This window comes from Aythya fuligula, chromosome 11 (genome assembly GCF_009819795.1).
Source record: "Aythya fuligula isolate bAytFul2 chromosome 11, bAytFul2.pri, whole genome shotgun sequence".
Taxonomy (NCBI): Eukaryota; Metazoa; Chordata; class Aves; order Anseriformes; family Anatidae; genus Aythya; species Aythya fuligula.
In genome coordinates, this window is record NC_045569.1 from 9,927,836 (window position 1) to 9,947,241 (window position 19,406).

The 19,406-nt window shown below is 46.0% G+C and overlaps 1 protein-coding gene across 1 annotated transcript in view; it reads right to left on the minus strand.

The window, feature by feature from the left end:
- The window catches only part of NEO1 (neogenin 1), a 185,317-nt gene extending 173,807 nt beyond the window's left edge, over positions 1-11,510 (minus strand). Inside the window, exon 1 of the mRNA XM_032194972.1 lies at positions 11,378-11,510. Within this exon, the coding sequence (XP_032050863.1) occupies positions 11,378-11,510 (133 nt within the window). The remainder of the gene's footprint in view (positions 1-11,377) is intronic.
- Positions 11,511-19,406: the final 7,896 nt, after the last annotated feature.

Here is a 19,406-nt window from a genome sequence, read left to right on the forward strand (position 1 = left end):
TTTTGCCCAATGGTCTATTCAAGGGGTCTTGCTCACACTTGCATTTTGGCCTCATTTATAGCAAGGAGTAAGGAACCTGCTACCTTCTTCAAGCCATTTTCCCCCCTATGTGCAAACTGAAGGGTTGAAAACAAGTGTGTCTGTTACATTTGTATGTTCTAAAAACATTTTGCTTAGTGATACAGTTTAGTGTAGGACTGGTTAGTGTTAGCTCAGAGGTTGGACTAGCTGATCTTGGAGGTCTCTTCCAACCTAGATGGTTCACAAAATGGTGCCTCAGAAAACTACTTCTCCAGTGACACCGCTGAAGTCTGCATTACAGCCTCCGAAAAGTGCACAAGCAATTAAGGAACAAGAATGGATGCTTCTGTTTCAAACTGCCATAAGGGACTGCATAAATCTCAACAGTTATTATCATAAAAGGTGGCAGAACTAATCAAACGTACATCTACTACTACAAAGACACCCACGTATCACTTGGTCAACATCTAAAGCCGTTCTATCAAACCCTTGGAAAGTTGCCTGAAGAGAAATTTTCCAAACAATGAAGCAAAAGGTGTCCTCTTTGCTACAGCTCCCAAGTGTTACCCAAAAGGCTGTAAAAGCTTCCAGAATTTAAAAAACCAAACCGCCAGCACAGCATTAAGTGTAGGTAACAATCCCCCACCCACGCAGCACCTTTGGCAGCCGAGAAAGGCAAAATAACACTCTCTGAAGCCACAGCTAAGGATGTTACAGCAGATCTGCAAGACGCAGCCTCCAGCTTTCCAAAGATGTGTGCTGGCTGGCAACCCCCGTCAATAACCATATGACTACGAGACAGAAGTGACAACACCTGCACGCAGTCACTAAAGCTGAAACCAAACTCTACCTTTTTCTGAGACCACTGGACAAAGCTAAATCTGTCTGAGCAACTTGAAGGCGTTCCTGCATCTTAAAACCGTTTGTTGATTTCACTGCATGGCAAAAGTCACACTTTTTTTTTTTTTTTTAAAGATATGTAAATGCTCAACCTTGGGGTTAATGATAAAAGTCTTCAACTCAACCTACAACTCACTTCCATTTTTTTAAATGCAGTAAGACTGCCCAAGTTCCAAGAAATCAGATGCTGGTGACAAAGGCAGGTCACTGAAGGCACTGTGATTTGAGGTTCGGTTCAGCAGTTCAACCCAGTTGCTTTGTACGCCACAGGAATCACAACTGAGCCAGGCTGGCAAACCTGGCTTTGTGTTGGGCAACAAGAGAATGAGGCACTTGAGCCCACCAGCAGCCGTGAGGCAGAATGGACAAGATATAATTATTTCTATTTTGTAGGAGAAGTACACCATCAACCCATCACAGCCTCTCCTCACTCCGTGCACTTCCAACAGCCATCAGCGTGCAAGTTCAGGGACAAATAACTCACAGCACAGGAGCTGCACTAGATTTAAGCAATCAATACGCTCTATCTATTCACATGCAATTATAACAGAAGCTATCAGGTGATTAACCCTCCAAAGCCTCCTGCAGAGACAGGGATGACCAGCGTATACGCAAAATTGGGAAAAAAATATCAACACACATGATAAAAATAAGTCAGAAGTCCATTTCATGCAGATCCTTTTTTATTTTAATAAAATATCAAAGGACATGCCTGAAAATGCTAAAGCAAAAAAGCCTCTACTTGACAAACTGAATGCAAACGAAGATAAAAGTACAAAGCCCAGGCTCGCTGTGCTCTGGAGTCACGACCAGTAGCTCCAGAGAGCAAGAAGTAGGACAGATCAAAATGGAGACAGATCAGATCTAGCTCAGACAGGTATTTTCAGCTACTGGAAAAGCTTTATTTCCTCCTTTAGATTATTGATTTCCCGAGTAAAAAGAAAAGCTCGGCAACAACAGTAAATAAAGAGAACTGGAAAACACTACTTCAAAAAATAGCACTGCACATTTTCAGCTGATAATGCCGTTACCATGAGCACAAGATACTTCACGTCGAGCCACAAAGTCAGCATACATCAGATCCTGCTCTGCATGCACCTGATGACTCTTCCTCCCACAGTCAGATATCGACTGTCCCCCTCCAAAAGCCTCGAATTTCAACTATGAAAACATCACAGCATACGAATAGAGGTTATCTTCCAGATTCTGCTACCTGATTTTTAGCTATTGCCAGACTAGAGCCACAGCATTTGCATCAGCTCCACGGAAGAGCACTTGCTTGTTCTCAAAGACAACAGATTCTGCAATGCAGAACACTCATTTACACTCAACTGCACAACTAGGGGAAAAAAAAAAAGTATTCCCAATGTGGTCATACATCTCCTGTAGCTATGCTTTGCGTACCATGTATTTCATCTGCATCACAAAAAAGTTGCATGGAAAATCACACTGCTGAAGTGATTACCAAACCACCGCAGGTATCTGAGTTGTTTGACCTCTTTTTTTAAGCATTTAGAAATTTCTCAAGACACAACAACAACAACAAAAAATAGCACAACTTCAAGTATGGGGACAATAAGGAAAAAGAATCCTTAACAAGAAGAGAAGAGCTACAGAACCTAAAATTAAGGCTCCAAAGACCTGCACTAGGTATAAACAACGGCATGGGAAGATTAGGATAAATAAGCTATTTTACACTTCAAACAGAAGACAAGCCATTTCAAATTCTAGAAAAGGAAGCAACCTGGGAAAATTACGAAGTAGGGCTGTCACACCCCAAGTTTGCAGTACACACTCTAATAGCTCTTAATGCTAATTAAAAGTGTCTCTTTTTTTATTATTATTTAAACTTGTCCTTGCAAATGAGCAAAATTGGAATATGCTCCTCTAATTTTGGATCTAGCTTCCAAAACCATCCCGTTACCAGCGTCTAAACAGGTCAAGATGCACTGCAAAACTACCATGTGTAGTAGAGACAGGGGTAGCAGCATAAAAATGATTTCCATCTCTGCGATAATATCAAACTCCACAAGCAAAACGGATTAAATCATTGCAAAGGCAGTATGTACACACACAGCACAGCCCTTATCACCACATACGTAACTGGATCAAAGAAAAATCTCCCCTGAACCACACAGGGAAGGGCACCAACAGTATGCCCAGGCAGGGCACTGTGGAGGGAGAGCAGCTCTCCATCCCAGCCCATGCCTGCCCCCAGCATACACCTCACCTCACCTCCACACCAGTCTCCCAGCACTCACAAGTTCCTGACACTTGATTTCAGCATGAATTTTTCCTGAGAACCACGGAGCGATGTCATCATTAGCCATTAAATTAGCTGAAAGTCTCCACGCATCAGGAGTTGCTGTGGCTGCCAAGGCTGCTTCTGTCACATCACCTCCTGTGTAAGCTCTTCTTACAAGCCCGACCAGACTTAGTTTTGGTGTTCTTCTTCAAGGGCTTAATCAGAGATGATTTAAAAGTCCTGGTCCCACATAACCACAACACAGCCATCTGCACATGATGGATTGAAAGCAACACCTGCACTGAAATGCTACACAAGGCAATCACCATCAGTTTCCTCTGGACTTTAAGCCCATGGCTGGTGCATCCAGAGAGCTCCCAGGCTGCCACCCGCTGCTCAAAATGGAAGCCCCCTCCAGTAGTTTATTTTTTTTTCTCCCCTCAAGGCAACATATTTTAAGATGAGACTTAGAGCTTAGTTCCCACTTCAGGACCAAACAGATGAGATTTCCATGGGGGCGGGAGGACACTAGAGCCAAATTGACAATTCGTTCTAATTTAAAGCCTTTAACATTTAAGAAACATTTTACTGGAAAATCCAATTTAAAATAACATACATTTTCTGACAAAACTTTAGCCTACAGATCTGGAATTGATGCGATACGATACGTCAGAACGTTAAGGAGCGGCACGGTGACAGAAGAGGTACTGTATTTTGTTCACAGCGCTTTTCGTGTTGAAACACCAACCACAGCGGCGGCGGCACCTCCCCGCAGCGCGGCTCCCATGTGCTCCTGTCACCCTCTCCGACGGCAGGCTGTCACGCAGCCACATGGCACGGCAGATCTGGGAACCCATCCAGTTTGCTACAGCCTCCACAAACGCTTGTGGAAGCAAATGGAAGGGCAGGGTGTGCGAGAAACGCTGAAACTAAACACATGAAAATAGGATTAACGCTTGGCAGCAACTTCCTATCTGCTGCGCTTCGCTTTCGCCCAGATTTCTAATAAAAAAAAAAAAAAAAAAAAAAAAAAAAAAGACAAATGGGTAACAAAATACTGCTTTTTCTGCAAGGTGAGCACCAAAAGCCCAACCTGGAAATGCCACCTCCAGCGGCACAGGAGCCTACCACCAGCTGCTGGGGTGTCCGACCGCATCACACGGACTGTTTCTGGATGCAGTTCTACTCCATTTCCAGTTCCCTCACACTGCCTTCCTTGCCTGTTTTCAAACAGGAACATTTGGCTTTATAAATTGCTGTTGGAAATATTTCATTTTCTCATTAATACCCGTGCTTTCGTGTCTGCTGTGTACAATCTGCAACAACCATTGGTTTCAAACAATTACTCTTTTTTTTAAACCAGTCTGACTGTAACCCCTTAGCAGAGAGAAAGCAACTTACACTCTGCCTCTCAACACACACAAGACGTTTTAGAAGTCATGACAGGTCTAATGACTTAAATGACTTTTGGCAGCCTGTTCTACTTTTAGAAAGCATATCCAAATGCCTCTATTTGTGGCTCTCCCTCTCCCTACAGTTATGTTATAAGGTTTCAATGCCTGAGCTCCAGAGCAGCGTTAAGAGGAGATGTTCAGGTTCATTAACTACAGAAGAAAACTGAGAAAGATGAAGCTTGCACAGCAGGACCTGACTGCACCTTAACCCAAGTGAGATCAAGCTGCTGGGCCATTAAACAAAAAGCTGTGAGCTGAGAAGGGGCTGGAAGATGCCCCAAGCCTGAAGCCAGGAGCAGCTGGCAGCAGTGTCAGTAACACGAAGGTGCCTCTGTCACAAGGAAGGGCAAAGAAATCAGCGTGGTCGAAACGATGAGATGCAGTTTCTACACCCAAGCCAGCGTACTGTGAAGTGCTGTATCACAGACATAACACAGCACATATTTACAGATGCAAATAAAGATGGACACAAGCTCTGGCTCAGGATCTCTTAGTGAAGAAAACACTAAGGAAAGCCAAATTTCATAGAAAAGCAGCACTCATCATGACCTGGCTGTAAACTACATGCAGAACATTAAACGCAGTGAAGCTGCAGCAAAGCAGATTATCTCTTCAAAATTGTAAGCCTAAGTTAAATATTTTAATTGGCAAGAGTCACCAGTTACACCTACGTGGGTACAAACCTCCAACTGCAGCACACCATGCCCATGCTAGCAGCATCGCATTATTCATCCCTAGGTCAACAGCAACATTAGACACATGTCAAAAAATGTTAAAAGCACATCAAACAGGATAAATTTATCTAACTGAAACAATAATGGAAGACAACCGAGCTGGCTATTGACATGCCCTTCGACCAATTGTCACAGAGTGTGACAGCTTCAAGACATGTAAGAAAGACATCAAATAAAAACATGAAGGTAAAACACTGAAACCCCCCACTCACGTAATGACAGAAAGCTAGAAGGAAAACTCAGAAGTTGTCCATACTTGTAAGCAAAAGAGAAAAATACAGGAACAGGTGGGGAAGTCCAATAGAGAGACACCCACCAAGTATAAATCCAAGCCCAGTGAAACCCAACAGAAGGATATGAAGTATCACAGGCAAGAAGAATATCAGGAGAAATGGAGTTTTATGGGAGCAGGTGGTAGAAGTACAGAAAGATACAAATTCCTAGTCACATTAAACAAAACGAAATTCAGGTCTTCAGTGACAGTAAAGCATACGCAAGGGATTTCTTTAGCATGGCTCTCCCATCAGCACAAAATAAAAGTACATCACACAATCGGAAGGGCTGAAACATTTGGTGGACCTGGAGAAAGCGGCTCAGCCATCTTCACAAATTAGCACACTTTCTAAGCTTCTGTAGCAGATAAATGATAAAATAGCTAATGCTCAGGGGCTTTACGTTGATGTTGTTGTTTTGGTTTGGATTTTTGAAGGAAATAGTAGAAAAACATTAACAAAACCCAACAGGATTCACTGCTGTATGGGCTAACAAGCAAATTGAAATCTCACCTAACCGAACTAGGAAGGGCAGCTGAATTTCAAGTTCTGTGAACAGATGAAGCAGGGGGCAATTTAGTCACACAGGTGTTCTTCCATGTTTAAAAGACCTCTGGACAAAACTATATGACTGGAGGATGCTTATTAATTAGAATTATCAAGCTTCTACGCTTGATTCATCAGAACTCACGCTGATTAGAAAGAAGTCATTCATATGAGCTAACACTTACCCAGTGCACCAAGATCAACAGATGAAAATTCGCAAATGAAGAAATTCAGCCCAAGCAGAGCACATGAATTTCTTCAATGGTATCCAGTATTGAGTCAGCTGCTCAAACTACTTCGTGGCAAAGAAAATTCACTGCTAATATATGCAGAAGAGCACATTTTAAAGAAAAGCTCTCTCCAACATGCAATTCACTATCGCTAGATCAACTTAACAACTCAAGAAAAAATCTCACTAGCTGTGAGAACCAGAACACCCACGGAACAGGAGGAGTAAAACAGCCACATCATAAATTAACAGTACGCTCTTCCCTAAGAACGCCACACTCAGTCTTGCTAACTTCACAACAGAAAGCTGAGGCTGAACCAGGAAAGCTCAAAGATAGACCGTGAGAATCAGAGACCAGCAGAAAACACAAGCCCCTGTTCCACACAAGCCTCACAAGAGAAACCAGAGAGTGAACGTGGGCTGTTCTCATAATAAGGGAGCTGTGTTCTGACCATGAGCTTTCTCTAATGGTAATAAAATCAAGGAACAGTTGCACCAAGCCTGACCCCCACTCAGACCAACCATGTTCAGCTCCAACCACTTCCAGTGTCCCAGATGTCCAGAAGCAATGAGTAGAGTAATGCTTATTAACAGTGTACAGAAAACGCATCTTGCTTTATAGTATTTAATTCTTACTTGGATTACTAAAGAGGCACCGAGTCATTTTCATTAAAATTAGATATTAGATCTCTCCAGTTTTTACACAACTCAAACATCTCATGGTTGTCACACACTCCAGGGAATTGTCCAAACTCCCAAGAAATTTGTTAGCACAAGGCTGCTAATTCCTTCTCTCCCTTTGGTAGGGGCAGCTTTAGAGTTTTGGGGTTTGTGGGGTTTTTTAAGCTAATAATAAAAAAAAAAAAAAAAAGCTTATCATAAATCGATAGTCTGTTTATTTTGTAAAATTAAGATATGCTCCCTAGCTTGAATACTACATAGTAAAAAACGCTTGGAATTAAGAGCACCTAACAATTTCCTACAGAAGTCTGCAACGATACACGTACAAATTGGGCTCACTTATTTATATGGAATTAATCAGGATTACCACTTTCATCTTAGCAATTTAACTGGAGAACTAAATCAATAGCATCCAATCAGTAAAATATTACTGTTGTTTCCACAGCACCGAGACATTTTCTCTATTAAGAACTGGCGTGCCCTTCCTGAAGATCGATATCCCCGGAGCATGACGTTTCCCATTCCAGGAACGGAGCCCGGATTCAGCAAGACAGCCTGCAGCAGCTCCGGGGTTCACCTGGAAATGGAAGTCATGCAAGGCCTCTCTTCCACTCGCTGACTTGTGGAAGCAGGATTCTCATGGGAAACGAGAGGCACCAGTTATTAACCAGAACTCCAGGCATTCCTCCTCCTAGACTAGACAAAGTGACACTTTACAGGTCCTACTGCTTCCTAATAAAAATGAGCTACGAACACATTGGCATCTGTTTTGTACAGAACATGACTGCCATGCCAAGCTAGAGACAGTGCACCAATCTGCTTTCACCCTTTTATGACGCTCAGGCTGATGCTGCACAAGTCATATGCTTTTATGGCTTGAAAGTAAAGGTTAACAAACATATCATCTTGCTCTTTGTGCAGTTTTCTTAAACTCCCACTCCATTTCCATGCTCGCTCCTTATCACCCTCCTCTCCTTCAAATTAAAACAAACAGAAGGGAAAGTGAGTGGGAACTGTAGGCCGGAATACCTCACAGAGGGCAGCCAGTTATTTAAAAACATGCCCACGTAGTTCTCACATCTCTCTGAGGATCTCCTCTTGAAGGCCTGAAGTCTTACAAACGAGAAGGCCACTATCATCAGGAAGAAACTAACACGTATTTACATGAAGAGAAGCTGCAGTGTGTATTATCTTACTTCACCTGTAAGAAGTTAGCGGGACGATAGCTAGAGACAGCAGAGCCCCTTACCCCAACCTGCTCACACCTGCATGTAATCAGCAGTGGTGGTGTGTGCACATCCCGGCAGCTACGAGCAATCAAACTGCTCGTATTCGATCGCACCCAGCAGCCAGGACAAGCAAGGCTGACACACGCCGCGTTTACATCCAGCGGGGAAATCAGCTGGGGACCTGCGCTGACGGGGCGTAATGGAGACCTGAATATTTGTCTCTATTCTTAGTTCGGGATATATTTAGAGATAATCAAGAAACACACGCAGATCAGGAATGAATTAGGACTCCTGTTTCTCAGGAACCCCAAACATCTATGCTCCCGCTTCCTCCAGCTTTCCTTCCGCTGCTCCCACGTCCTGCAGCAGTGCCCGCGGTGCCCGTTTCAGAGCCTGCCACCAACACATGCCTGAGCACCCGTTAAGCTGAGGGAGCCCTGTGCATCCTCGATTCTTACCAACTCCAAACCACATTTCATTATGGACTTCCTAAACTGCCAGTTTGTCCTTTACCAGCGCAATACGCACCGATTCCAAGGATTTCGACAATATCAGGGAGAGAAGGAACAAATTTCCTGCTTCAGAATAATCTCATCTGCAATCTTAATAGGGCATATATTTTACCATAGCTTCTCCATTAAAAATTAAAATCGACACCAACTTCAATTTCATTCTTAATAATGTAATCCTGTATAGATCAAAGTTGTCACATTCACCTCAAGTCAGTTTCAGTTACAAGAGGCAGGATTTAGCTAGTTGATGCTTGTTCCTTAATATGGATTTTGGGGGGTTTACTCTGCAAGTGAATAACTGTCCTAATTCTGAAATAAGGACTCATTTCGTCTTATATACAAAGCAAACAGATAGACTGGGAAACAGACTCAAGCTCCTAGATGCGCAAACAAATGCTTGCAGTTACACAGGTGGTTTTTTCCTTAAATAATTCAGCTACACTCTTTCCTTCTTCAGAGAGCAACAACTGCCTATTTACAGATGGGCTCAAACATCACTCAAACATTAGGGGCTCTATACAAAGAACGCAGGCTTCCAAACCTCCAACTTCTGCGCTTTTGTGTCATTTTTATCAACACCAAAAGGCTCAGAAAGAGGAATCTGTTCCTTTGGGACATAGCAAAAGCCACTGGAGCTTTGAGATGAGTGCCACATCTGAACCTGCCCCGAGAGGCCACGTGTCCTCCCCAGCCCCACACACCTCACCGCGACCGCTCAGCGCTCGCCCAAGAGCCGGAGCCCCGCGCCAGGCCCCCCGACAGCGCTGTCACCCCTGCACCCCCAGCACAAAGGGAGCGCTTTGTGCGTGACGTGGAACATCTGTGCCCGATTCCCTCTTCCACCAGCAGGGAGGGACTCAAATGCGCCTCTCCCACCTGCCAAACAGGAGCATACAGGGAACACCCCGCGTTTAAGAAAAAAATACTAATTATCAGGTGGGAGCTAGTGCAAATTAGGCTGGAGTTCATCCGCTGCGCACGAAGCATCTCACATCTTCATCGAGACAAAGAACCAAGAAAGGCTCTCCCCCTCCAGTGACTCCCTCTGAAGAGCTCAGGGTCAGGCAAACCCTGCCTCCTGGTCCTTACCGCGGGTGGAACGGGGCAGCACATCGACGGGGCAGAAAAGCACATTCCACAAAAGAGAGAGAGAGGAGGCAGCAGGGGTGCGCTGAACTTCCAGCGTTTCCACGCTGATGCTTCCAAATTGCCACTCTGAGAAACAGTCAGCTTCAATGAATGCTTTATTTTGTGTTTCTGCGTGCTACTCCCCCTTGGCTGACTTAACTCACCTATTTAGCTGCAACAGATAAAGCGTCACCTATCAGTTTGATGTTCTCAAAACAGAAAGGATTTTTTTTTTTTTTTTATAAGTAGCAAAAAGCACCCGACATGACTATAACTGCAGCGAGCTGTCAGCAGAGCAATAAATACTGAAACGGAATTGTCACATGGTAAGATTTTACACATCAAAACAGTAACTTATCTATTACACAGAGATCTTGGAACCTAGGTATAATGTTGTTGGTGTTTTTTTCTTTTTCAAAAGGAAAACGAATAGAAGTCTTCAGAGCTGGAATCGGCAAAGCTCGCGCTATGTGAGAGGTTAAATAAATACATTCCTTGTCAACAGGAGTCAGCACAGGCGATTACATCAGTAGTGCCTGAGCTGAGAACTAGCACGCGCGGTTCTGCCTGGCGTGATGTGCAGCAGGACAGCCCCAGCTCACCGCCAGCAGCACGGCGCGGCCGCGCTCGCGCCAAGTTGCCGAGAGCCGCTCGTTGAACCACCACTTGGGTTTGCTCCAGGGTCCACTTACGCAGGGCTTGCCTTCCACACACCAGCGTTCAATCCACAGGGAAATATTAAAAAAAAAAAAAAAAGTCCGAGCGTTCAACATGCAAGATTTTTTTCTAGCTTTCTCCTATTCCATCGCTGACAAGAGAGGGGGAAAAAGGAAAGTTTTTCCACGGCTTCGTTTTGCAGCCCGCGGATGCCCCCGTGCCATGCCCAGCTCTCCCTGTCGCGGAGGCCTTTCTGCAGGGCAGCCTCGCACGCACGCCACGCTTCATCTGGACGCTGTTACGGGGCTGCCTTTCCTCGGGTTTATTCATTTTGTGGTTGGTTTGATTTTTTGGGAGGCAGCGAAGCCGCCCGCTCCGCTAGCGGATGGGCAAAGGCAACAATGGGGAAAGGTGCGAGCGGCGCCCGGAGAAGGGGGCTCCCCGTGCAGGTGCCGGGCTGCGGGCACGGCCGGACAGAGGGACGGACAGAGGGACAGGAGGGCGGACAGACAGGAGGACAGAGGGACAGCAGGGACAGGCGGCCAGGAGCCGCTTTCCCGAGGCGTGCAGTGGCCTCTACCGGCGCTCGCCTCAGCCCGTCCCGCTCGGACAAGTGCGGCGGGGCACGGAATCAAACAGAACCGGCACCGAGCCGAGCCCAGAGGGATTCAGCAACCGAAGCAGCGCCGGGAAGGCGGGGAAGGAGCCGCCCCCCCCTCGACGACCGCCCCCCCCCACCCCCTTCCCTCCTCCCGGTGTCTCCCCGTACCTGTGCGGGGGCTCGGGGAGCCGCTGCGGGAGGCGGCGGCCGGGCCGGGCTGGCCGAGCAGCAGGAGGCCGAGCCGCAGCGGGCCGAGGAGCCACAGGGGGCCGAGGGGCCGCCGGGCTCTCCCCGCCGCCATCGCTCCGCTCCCCGCCGGGCCGCGGCGCCCCGAGGAGGCGGCGGGGCCGCACCTCCCGCCGAGCGGGGCCGGGCCGAGCCGGGCCGAGCCGAGCCGAGCCGGGCAGAGCCGGGCTGAGGGAGGCGGGCGGCAGCGGCGGCAGCGCGGCGCTCACTCCATGGCGGGGCCGGACCCGAACCCGGACCGGGGCCGCTCCCGGCCGCTGCCGCGCACGGAGCCCAGCGGCGCCCGCCCCGCCCCGCCCCGCCCCGCCCCTCGCGGCCCCGCCCCCCCTCCGCACACCACACACACCCCGCGCGCATGCGCCCGCGCGCTCCCGGGAGGCGGCGGCGGCGCACGCGCCCCTTCCCGCCATCGCGCGCCAGGTGTGCGCGCGCTCTCCCCCCCCCCCCCCGCCTCAGGACCGTTGGCCCCCTCAGCGCCGTGAGGGCACCCCGCCATGGCGCCGCCTTCCCCTCCTCACAGCAGCCCCCAGCACCTTGTGTTCTCTCAGGGAGCGCGGCTCGGTGTTTCAGAACGAGCGTGTCTCCCAACGAATCAAAGGATTCATAAACGCGGATTCCTAAACTTTGTGAAGGCGGGCGATGCGTGTTTTCGCCCTCCCGGGGGTACTTCGCTTCAAGCAGCATTTGCCATTCAAATCGAAACCGTTTTGGATGGTGCATCGTTACCGGGCGTTTTTATTCCGACTGTTGCATTGCGTATCCTTACAAAGGACACAATGAGAGCTATAAATATACATTCCTCCTCCATTAATCATCTGAAGTGTACCCTTATATATTTTCCATCATGGCCTGCTGCCCACTAAATGACATTTTTACGCTCTGTACGCTATCCTTGCACCTCGTTTTATTATTGACTAATTGAATCGTCTCCTTCAGTGCATAATTACGTAGCGCTGAGGCTCAAGAAGTGGTGCGGAAACCCTGCAATAACCATGCCCCTTGGGCACTGCAACAGCAAAACACAGCTAATTGGGTACATCTCCCCAAAAAGTACACTTCTATCACAAAAAACAACCCACGCTTAAAATCGTTCCTTCAGGTTTAACACTCATCCTAACACTGCTGCTGAGAAGCTGAGGACTGATTACAGGAAAGTTTGTCATTTGCCTTGATTACCATTTGGCAAGGGTGTCCCTCTCCATGCAGGAACCGGTGATGCTCCACTGAAGTGAGCCCTGAGGCAGCGGAATTTGCAGATTTGTGCATTTAAAGGCTTTTCTGCAAGGCAGAAGCCTGACACAGCACACCTGTGCACCTGTGAATATTTCTGCACCTACAGATGCAGAGATGTGCATGATTACTTGAACACCAGCATGACTGCAAAGCGTCAGCTAATACCAAAGTGTTTTTCTTTGTGAAACCTGCTTCATTATTTTATAATTTTGTCCAGTGTTTCTGTCAGGAAGCGGGAGGCTTGTCCTCCACTGAAAATATCCTGGAGCGTTCTCACAGTGGTGAATAATTACCTCCTCAGAAGGATGTTTGGTTTTCTCCACGTTAATGCTTGCCACGTTAAGCTGATGGTTGATATGCCAGAAGGATTACCATCAATGAACTGTGATCGTTTATACTGAGAAAAGAAGCCCTGATTAAAAGGTGGCTCTGGAAGTGTAACTATTATCGAAGCTGGTTAGCAATTCCTGTCATAAAATCCCATCTTCAGTCACCTTTAATAATGCCAGAGTAACTATTGTGCTGAAATGAAAGCGTCTGAAATTCATACCTCAGGTCAAACTTCAAAAAGGTCTTCTGTCATTCCTTCCGTCAGGCCAGAGGTAAATGTCCTTTGAAAAATATCTTTGAGCCTGAAAAGGAGAACAGTCACCTTGTCAGAGATACTTCCTCAAAAACCTCTGTGTAAAAACCTACCAAAAATGCCATTTGCACTCCGTGGGGGTTTACCAGAGCTCGGCAGTGCCATTTCCCAGCGGTTTCATGCTCACAGAGCCGGTCGCAGGCCAAGGCTGTGGGAGCAGAGCTGGACCTGCAGTTCCAGTTCCCCGCTGCCCTGGACCATGCCAAGTCTGAACGTACCCAGGGCGAGCAGGGAACCCGTCCTTCCAGTCCTCTCCCTGCTTCTCAGGCAATGTGAGCAGGAAGCTCCTCCGTGGGGCCAAGAACTGGGTTGGGGAAGTTGGCAGGCACAAAGGGTCTGGAGAAAAGACAGGTTCTCCAGGGCGGTGAAAGGGAATGGGGCTTGGAAGGGGAAACTGGGTCTGCCTGGAGGGAGGGATAAAGCAAAGCTCAAGAGCAAGAGTCTGGAAGCCAGCTGAGAGAAGACTTGAAAACAGACTGGGAATGGGAGAAAAATGGGAATGGGAGTGAAGAACATAGGGAAACTGTCACATCTACTGGCAGCAAGTGTCTGAAATGCACCGAGAACGTACCGCATCCTCTTGCAGCACTGGACTACGTGCAGGAGAGCCAAATTATTTCTTTCCTCATTTAGGATAAGTTTCCACATTGCTGATGGCCTACATAGATATCAATACAACAACGCAGGATTAAATTGCTGTTTTTTTTAGGTTATCTCTACATGGGAGAGAATTGCACATGGAAAACTACATTAAAACAACATTAGTTGGGATGCAAAGTAAAACACTCCCAAGTTATGAAATACCAGAATACAGATTGTCAATGCAAGCAGATATGCCTGGCTCTGATGCTGAAGCAAGGTCAAGGAACAACATTAAGTGCCTAAATAACTTCCACTTCATTTGCTACAAAAATTAGATGTAGGTATGCTATGTACCTTGCAAGGAGCTGCAAGAAAAGAAAGCGCTGTGGCTCAGGTGGGCAACTGCTGCTCCAGGAAGGGGCTTCAGCATCAAAACTCCTGCGCAGAGCAAAGCACAGTGCTTAAAACAGAGGCTTCACATTAATTGTGCAGCCTGCATTTCCTAGGTGCCTGATTTGACATTTTGAAGTCTGATTTGCAGAAGTGAAGAGCTCTTACAGATAGAACCACAGTAAATGAGAATTTATTCAACTCTGACTAAATTAGATGCTTTAACATGTTATATTTTCTGACAAAATCAGGCCATGAGTATTTCTAATTGGATATCTAAAATTAAAAGATATTTTTTACTATTCCATCTGTATGCCTAGATTCCTCATCTGTAAAATAAGGGTAATACCAGTTCTCACACAGAGTTGAGAAAATGAATTAGAGTTTGCGAAGCACTTGGATACCATAGTGATGAGTACCATGCAAAAGCCCAGGAGGAAATGAATAAATCTGTCTTCAGAACAATATTTGAATGGTGTGCAGTAAATAAAGCATGGGCCACATAGTGAACAGCGAGGAGAAAATAAAATTATTACTTAGTGAGCACAGGCTATTCTGTGCAATGAGCAAGGCCGGGAACCTGTCGAAAGAACAGCGTGTGCTCTAATTACAATTAAATAGCACATCATAATGCAAATGCACAAAAGGGGACAAATTACAGTTGCACAGGCCACCTTAATGTTAGCTTCTCTTAACTTTGAAACTCTTAAATTAAAAAAAAAAACACCTTCAGGGTGCAAATGTCTAATATGCACGTATAAATGACTGCATTGCTCTATAATAACTGGAGACTGTGTTTACCTCATCTGCCTCAGCCACTTCTAAATGACTGAATGAGAAAAGTTTTTCTCCTCTTGGAGATATCTAAGCCTTACAGCCAAGATTTAATGCTGTCACTCAAATGTTCACATTGTACCTTTATTAATTTAAAATTCTGCCTTATTTGGGAGTCTGAGTATGATCAACGGAGGCAGAGAATACTCTCCGGAGGGGAGATCCAGGGGAGGACCTTAATTTCAGTGATTAATTTTTTTTCTCTTGCTTGAGGTGCTTCCTACTGCAAACCAACCTACTGCTTTTTGGCACAGAAGCAAGGTTATGGAACAAAGACAATTTCACTGACCTTTTGTGACTCCCAGTCATGAGGCTTCCACCGAGGACTACTGTACACTCCAGGGCTGCTGTAAATTGCACTGGGTTATCTGTTGCCAACAAGATGAGCAATGAAATTAGGATTGGACTGGTCAGTGGTGCCCTAGTTGTGTCCATTTTTCTGATTATGGCTTCTCCAGTGCTTAGCTGGACGTCAGTTAGCACAGAACTGTTACACCAATTTATTGTTATCTAGAGAATTTCCCATTATTGGGCATCCTCAAACAGCTGGTTAAGACAACTTTGGGGTAAGAAGGAGCTGCAGCACAAAGACGTGACTCATCAAGATTTACATCTATTAGGTACTCACCTTAAGTTTAATCTCTAGTGCTGCCTCCCTGGTGTATGAGGTATGAGCAACAACCACAAACTTCTTCTGGCAACCAGTTTGCTTATGCCTACATTGGTCTTCATACTGATCGCAGCACCACAGAGCCCAGGTCTGTTCTCCTTCATCATTAAGCAGGGACTAGATTTTTTTTTATTTTGTCATGTTTACTGGTGACCGATGTGGTTTTGCAAACTGCTCAGAGGTTAAAAGTCATCCTCCCAACTTTGCAGAGCAAATTCTAGGTTAGCAGGCCATTTGCCAGAATGCCTCTAACCCCAGCACATATTTCTGTCCTTCCTGATGTCAACAGCTGGACAATTCCGACTCCTCACTTGGAGCTAGAGAGGGTGGCAAATAGAGGCAGACCTTCCAATAACTACGGTTAGTCTCCTGGAAAGTTTGAGAAGGACGACTGAGCTTCTTAGCTTGACTCCGTGTTTAACAGAGTCTGAAATAGGAGCAGAGCAGTTGGTGTGAAATGCTTTTAATGGCTTCGTTTACTGAGCAGAGTTGCTGTTTAGATCTAATCCAGTGTTTGTTTATTCGGGGATTTCAGGTGCAGATAGAGGGAAACTAGAATCCAAAATGCAGGGCTTACTGAATCCAATCCATGCTTTAAAGAATAATTTATTTGTTATCAGAATGTGCATAACACTGTGGGATGCGGCTGTCTGGGCACTCAAAAGCAGAGAAATGAAGGCAACCCCAAGGGGAAAGCCTGTTGTTACTGCAGTCAGTGGGAGTTTTGCCATTCATTGAACCAGAGCCAGATTTCATCTCCGGAAGCTTGTCATGGGATGACACTGTGCCACAGGCATTCACAATGTTATCAGCGACACTTAGTTTGGTGTTTTTCTCCCTGTTTTGGTGATTGTCATATAGTCTTTGTCCTCAGGTGAGATCATTTGTGGAGCCATGCTGATAACTGAGCCTCCATTCTTCTTCCCCACTGACAATGCCCTTGCTTTTCCAGCATCCCACTTCTCACTGAGGTGCTGTAATGTGTCTTTGGACTGAAAGACTTTTTCCACACCCAGGAAGAGAAGAGACAGACAATCCATGCCCTCTCCTGTGAACAGGATCAACCTCCTCTGCAGCTTAAAAACCACATAAGCCAGGCAAGGATTCCAGGTGGTGTTTATCCCAAAGCATTTCCAACAATCCCACAAGAATGTTAATTACTGACACCAACAATCTTGTTCTCATTCGTATAATGGGAGTGCCTAAAGGTCTTACCTGAGGTTGGTCCTATTGTATTAGACACCGTACGATCACACAATAACATCAGGTCCTTTCCTCAGAGAAGTTAGGAGGAAAACCGAACCAAGAGAAGGTGTTATGAATCACTGAAGGTAGTCCAGCAGGTCCACCACAAAGACAAATTTCACATCTCTTTGAGTCCTAGTCTTTCAATGCCATGTAAATCCTACCACATTTTCTCCTTGTCTCTGTGCCGGGAAAGGTGGGGAAGTGAGACTGCAGTGGTCTGAGAGCAATTCAAAACAGAGAGGAAAAAAGTAGAAAGGCTAAAAACAACAGGAAGAGAAACTCTCCGGCTCTGGGACCCATCCACTGCCCAGGGGCTGATCAACTGCCTTTGGTTTGTGGAGTCCAGGAAGCGGAGAAGCAGCCGCGTTACCTGCATGGGAAGCAAATGGGTCAGCAGGAGTCAGATGAGCAAGTCTCAAGCATTTTGCCCAAAGAAGCTGTGGGTGCCCCATCCCTGGAAGTGTTTAAGGCCAGGTTGGATGGGGCTTTGAGCAAGCTGGCCTAGAGGGAGGTGTCCCTGCCCACGGCAGGGCGGTTGGAATTAGATATCTTTAAGATCCCTTGCAACTCAAACCATTCTGTGATTCTATGATAAAACTTGAAACTAGACAGATTTCACTGCTGCATCAATACCTGCAGCTCCCATAAGTGTCTGGTGCTACTATAGGTCAGTCATGGCTGGGTTGTATCTCACACTCCTGCTTCAGATCTTTAAAACTGAAGGAAAGATATAGATATAAAGGCTCCTGTTAGAAAATACTGACTGAAGTACCCCCATCTTAAACCACAGAAACTGAAGAATAGCAGTTAGTAGAGCCTTGTGACAGTACAGTAAATACAAACAAAATTACCTCAGCCCACGATTTTAACAGTTCAGGAACAATGGCACACACCACTAATACAATATAGTGAAGATAGATGTGCAGAAACAGTTAAGAATACTGACATCCAGACCGCAGATCTGGACTGAGACAGAGTCCTGTTTGTAATGAGCAACTACCTTATTCATATGCTTAGCAGGTATCCCTTTAAAGTTTGGGGTCGCCTCCCTTCTGTTAGAATGCTATTCAAAATCTCCTCACTCTTTGAAATTCTGTGAAGGCATTTCCTAAAAATGTAATGGACATTTTATGGAAGAGATATTGTATTGAGCTTCTTTATTTCTCATGGAGGACTCGTCTTTTGTCAGTGACCTCCTGCCCCAGGATCTGTGAGCACTGAACGTGGTGACCCCACAGGGGACACATGCCCACCCTTAGGACGGAGCTCAGTTTCTGGCTATGACGATGGTAGCTTTAAACTGGACTCAGCTGGAATATTTCAGGTGTTCAGATTCAAACTTTGTGTTATTTCTATAGGCAAGAATCAAATGTTGCACCTTCCTGCCACGAAAGGCAGGGAGTCATGCTGCAGCACCTGAGCATGCTGCAAAAGTCCAGACAAAAGCTCGGTTACGTAGCTCGTGGAGGAGAGCGAGCAAGTCTCTTTGCAGAGTAACAGCAGCGATACAGCCCTGATTTGCTAAGAAACAAGCTCCTGTTCCCAGCAGTTTCTAGTTTGAAAGCAGAGCTACGCCTTGAAACATTCTGCATAAATTTTATTGTAAAATCGTTTCTAGCCTCCTGCAAATTTCAAGTATCTCCAAAAGCAGGGCAAATTTGCCAGTGTTTCTTCCTAGATTTCAGAAGTCCGGCTTCTTACCCCCATTAGTACTGCCTGAATCTTTCTCAGATGCAAGACTGAGCAATTTGGAGAAACAAGGGACAGCTTTAAAAAAAATAATAAACATTTCACGCTAAGGAGTGGTACTGCACTCACAGCTCAAGCAGATAAAACGTGGGTAGCCTTCAAATAGGTAAAGTGTTTTACTCGCTAAGGCTGTCAATCTGGCACTTTTCACACACGTTAATTTTACTTTCTTTTTTTTGTTTAAATATCCCTTCAGGGCAACAGTTCTGGAAAAACACCACCATTCTGCCACCGCTCCATGCTCCTCCCAGGGGAGCAGTGATCAAAGCCAGGAGAGCAAAACATGCACCTCTGATGGGGTACGAAATGCGGGTGATCGTGCCGTGAACCCTTGTATCTTCCTGACAGATCCACAGCACGTTAAGCACATCAGGGGCTGTACGTCTGCTGTCACGATGTGGTTTTACCACACACTTTGATTTCCTTAGTACCTGAACGGCAGCTTTAGAAATCAAATTACAGTCTGAGTGCTACAGGCTGCAGCCCCCTGACTGAGCCACTAAATCAGACTAATTGAAACAACAAATATGCCCGAATAGCAGTTCCTTAGGAAAATGTTGCCCTTACAACACATTGCTTTTACTTCTAACATAACTTGACTG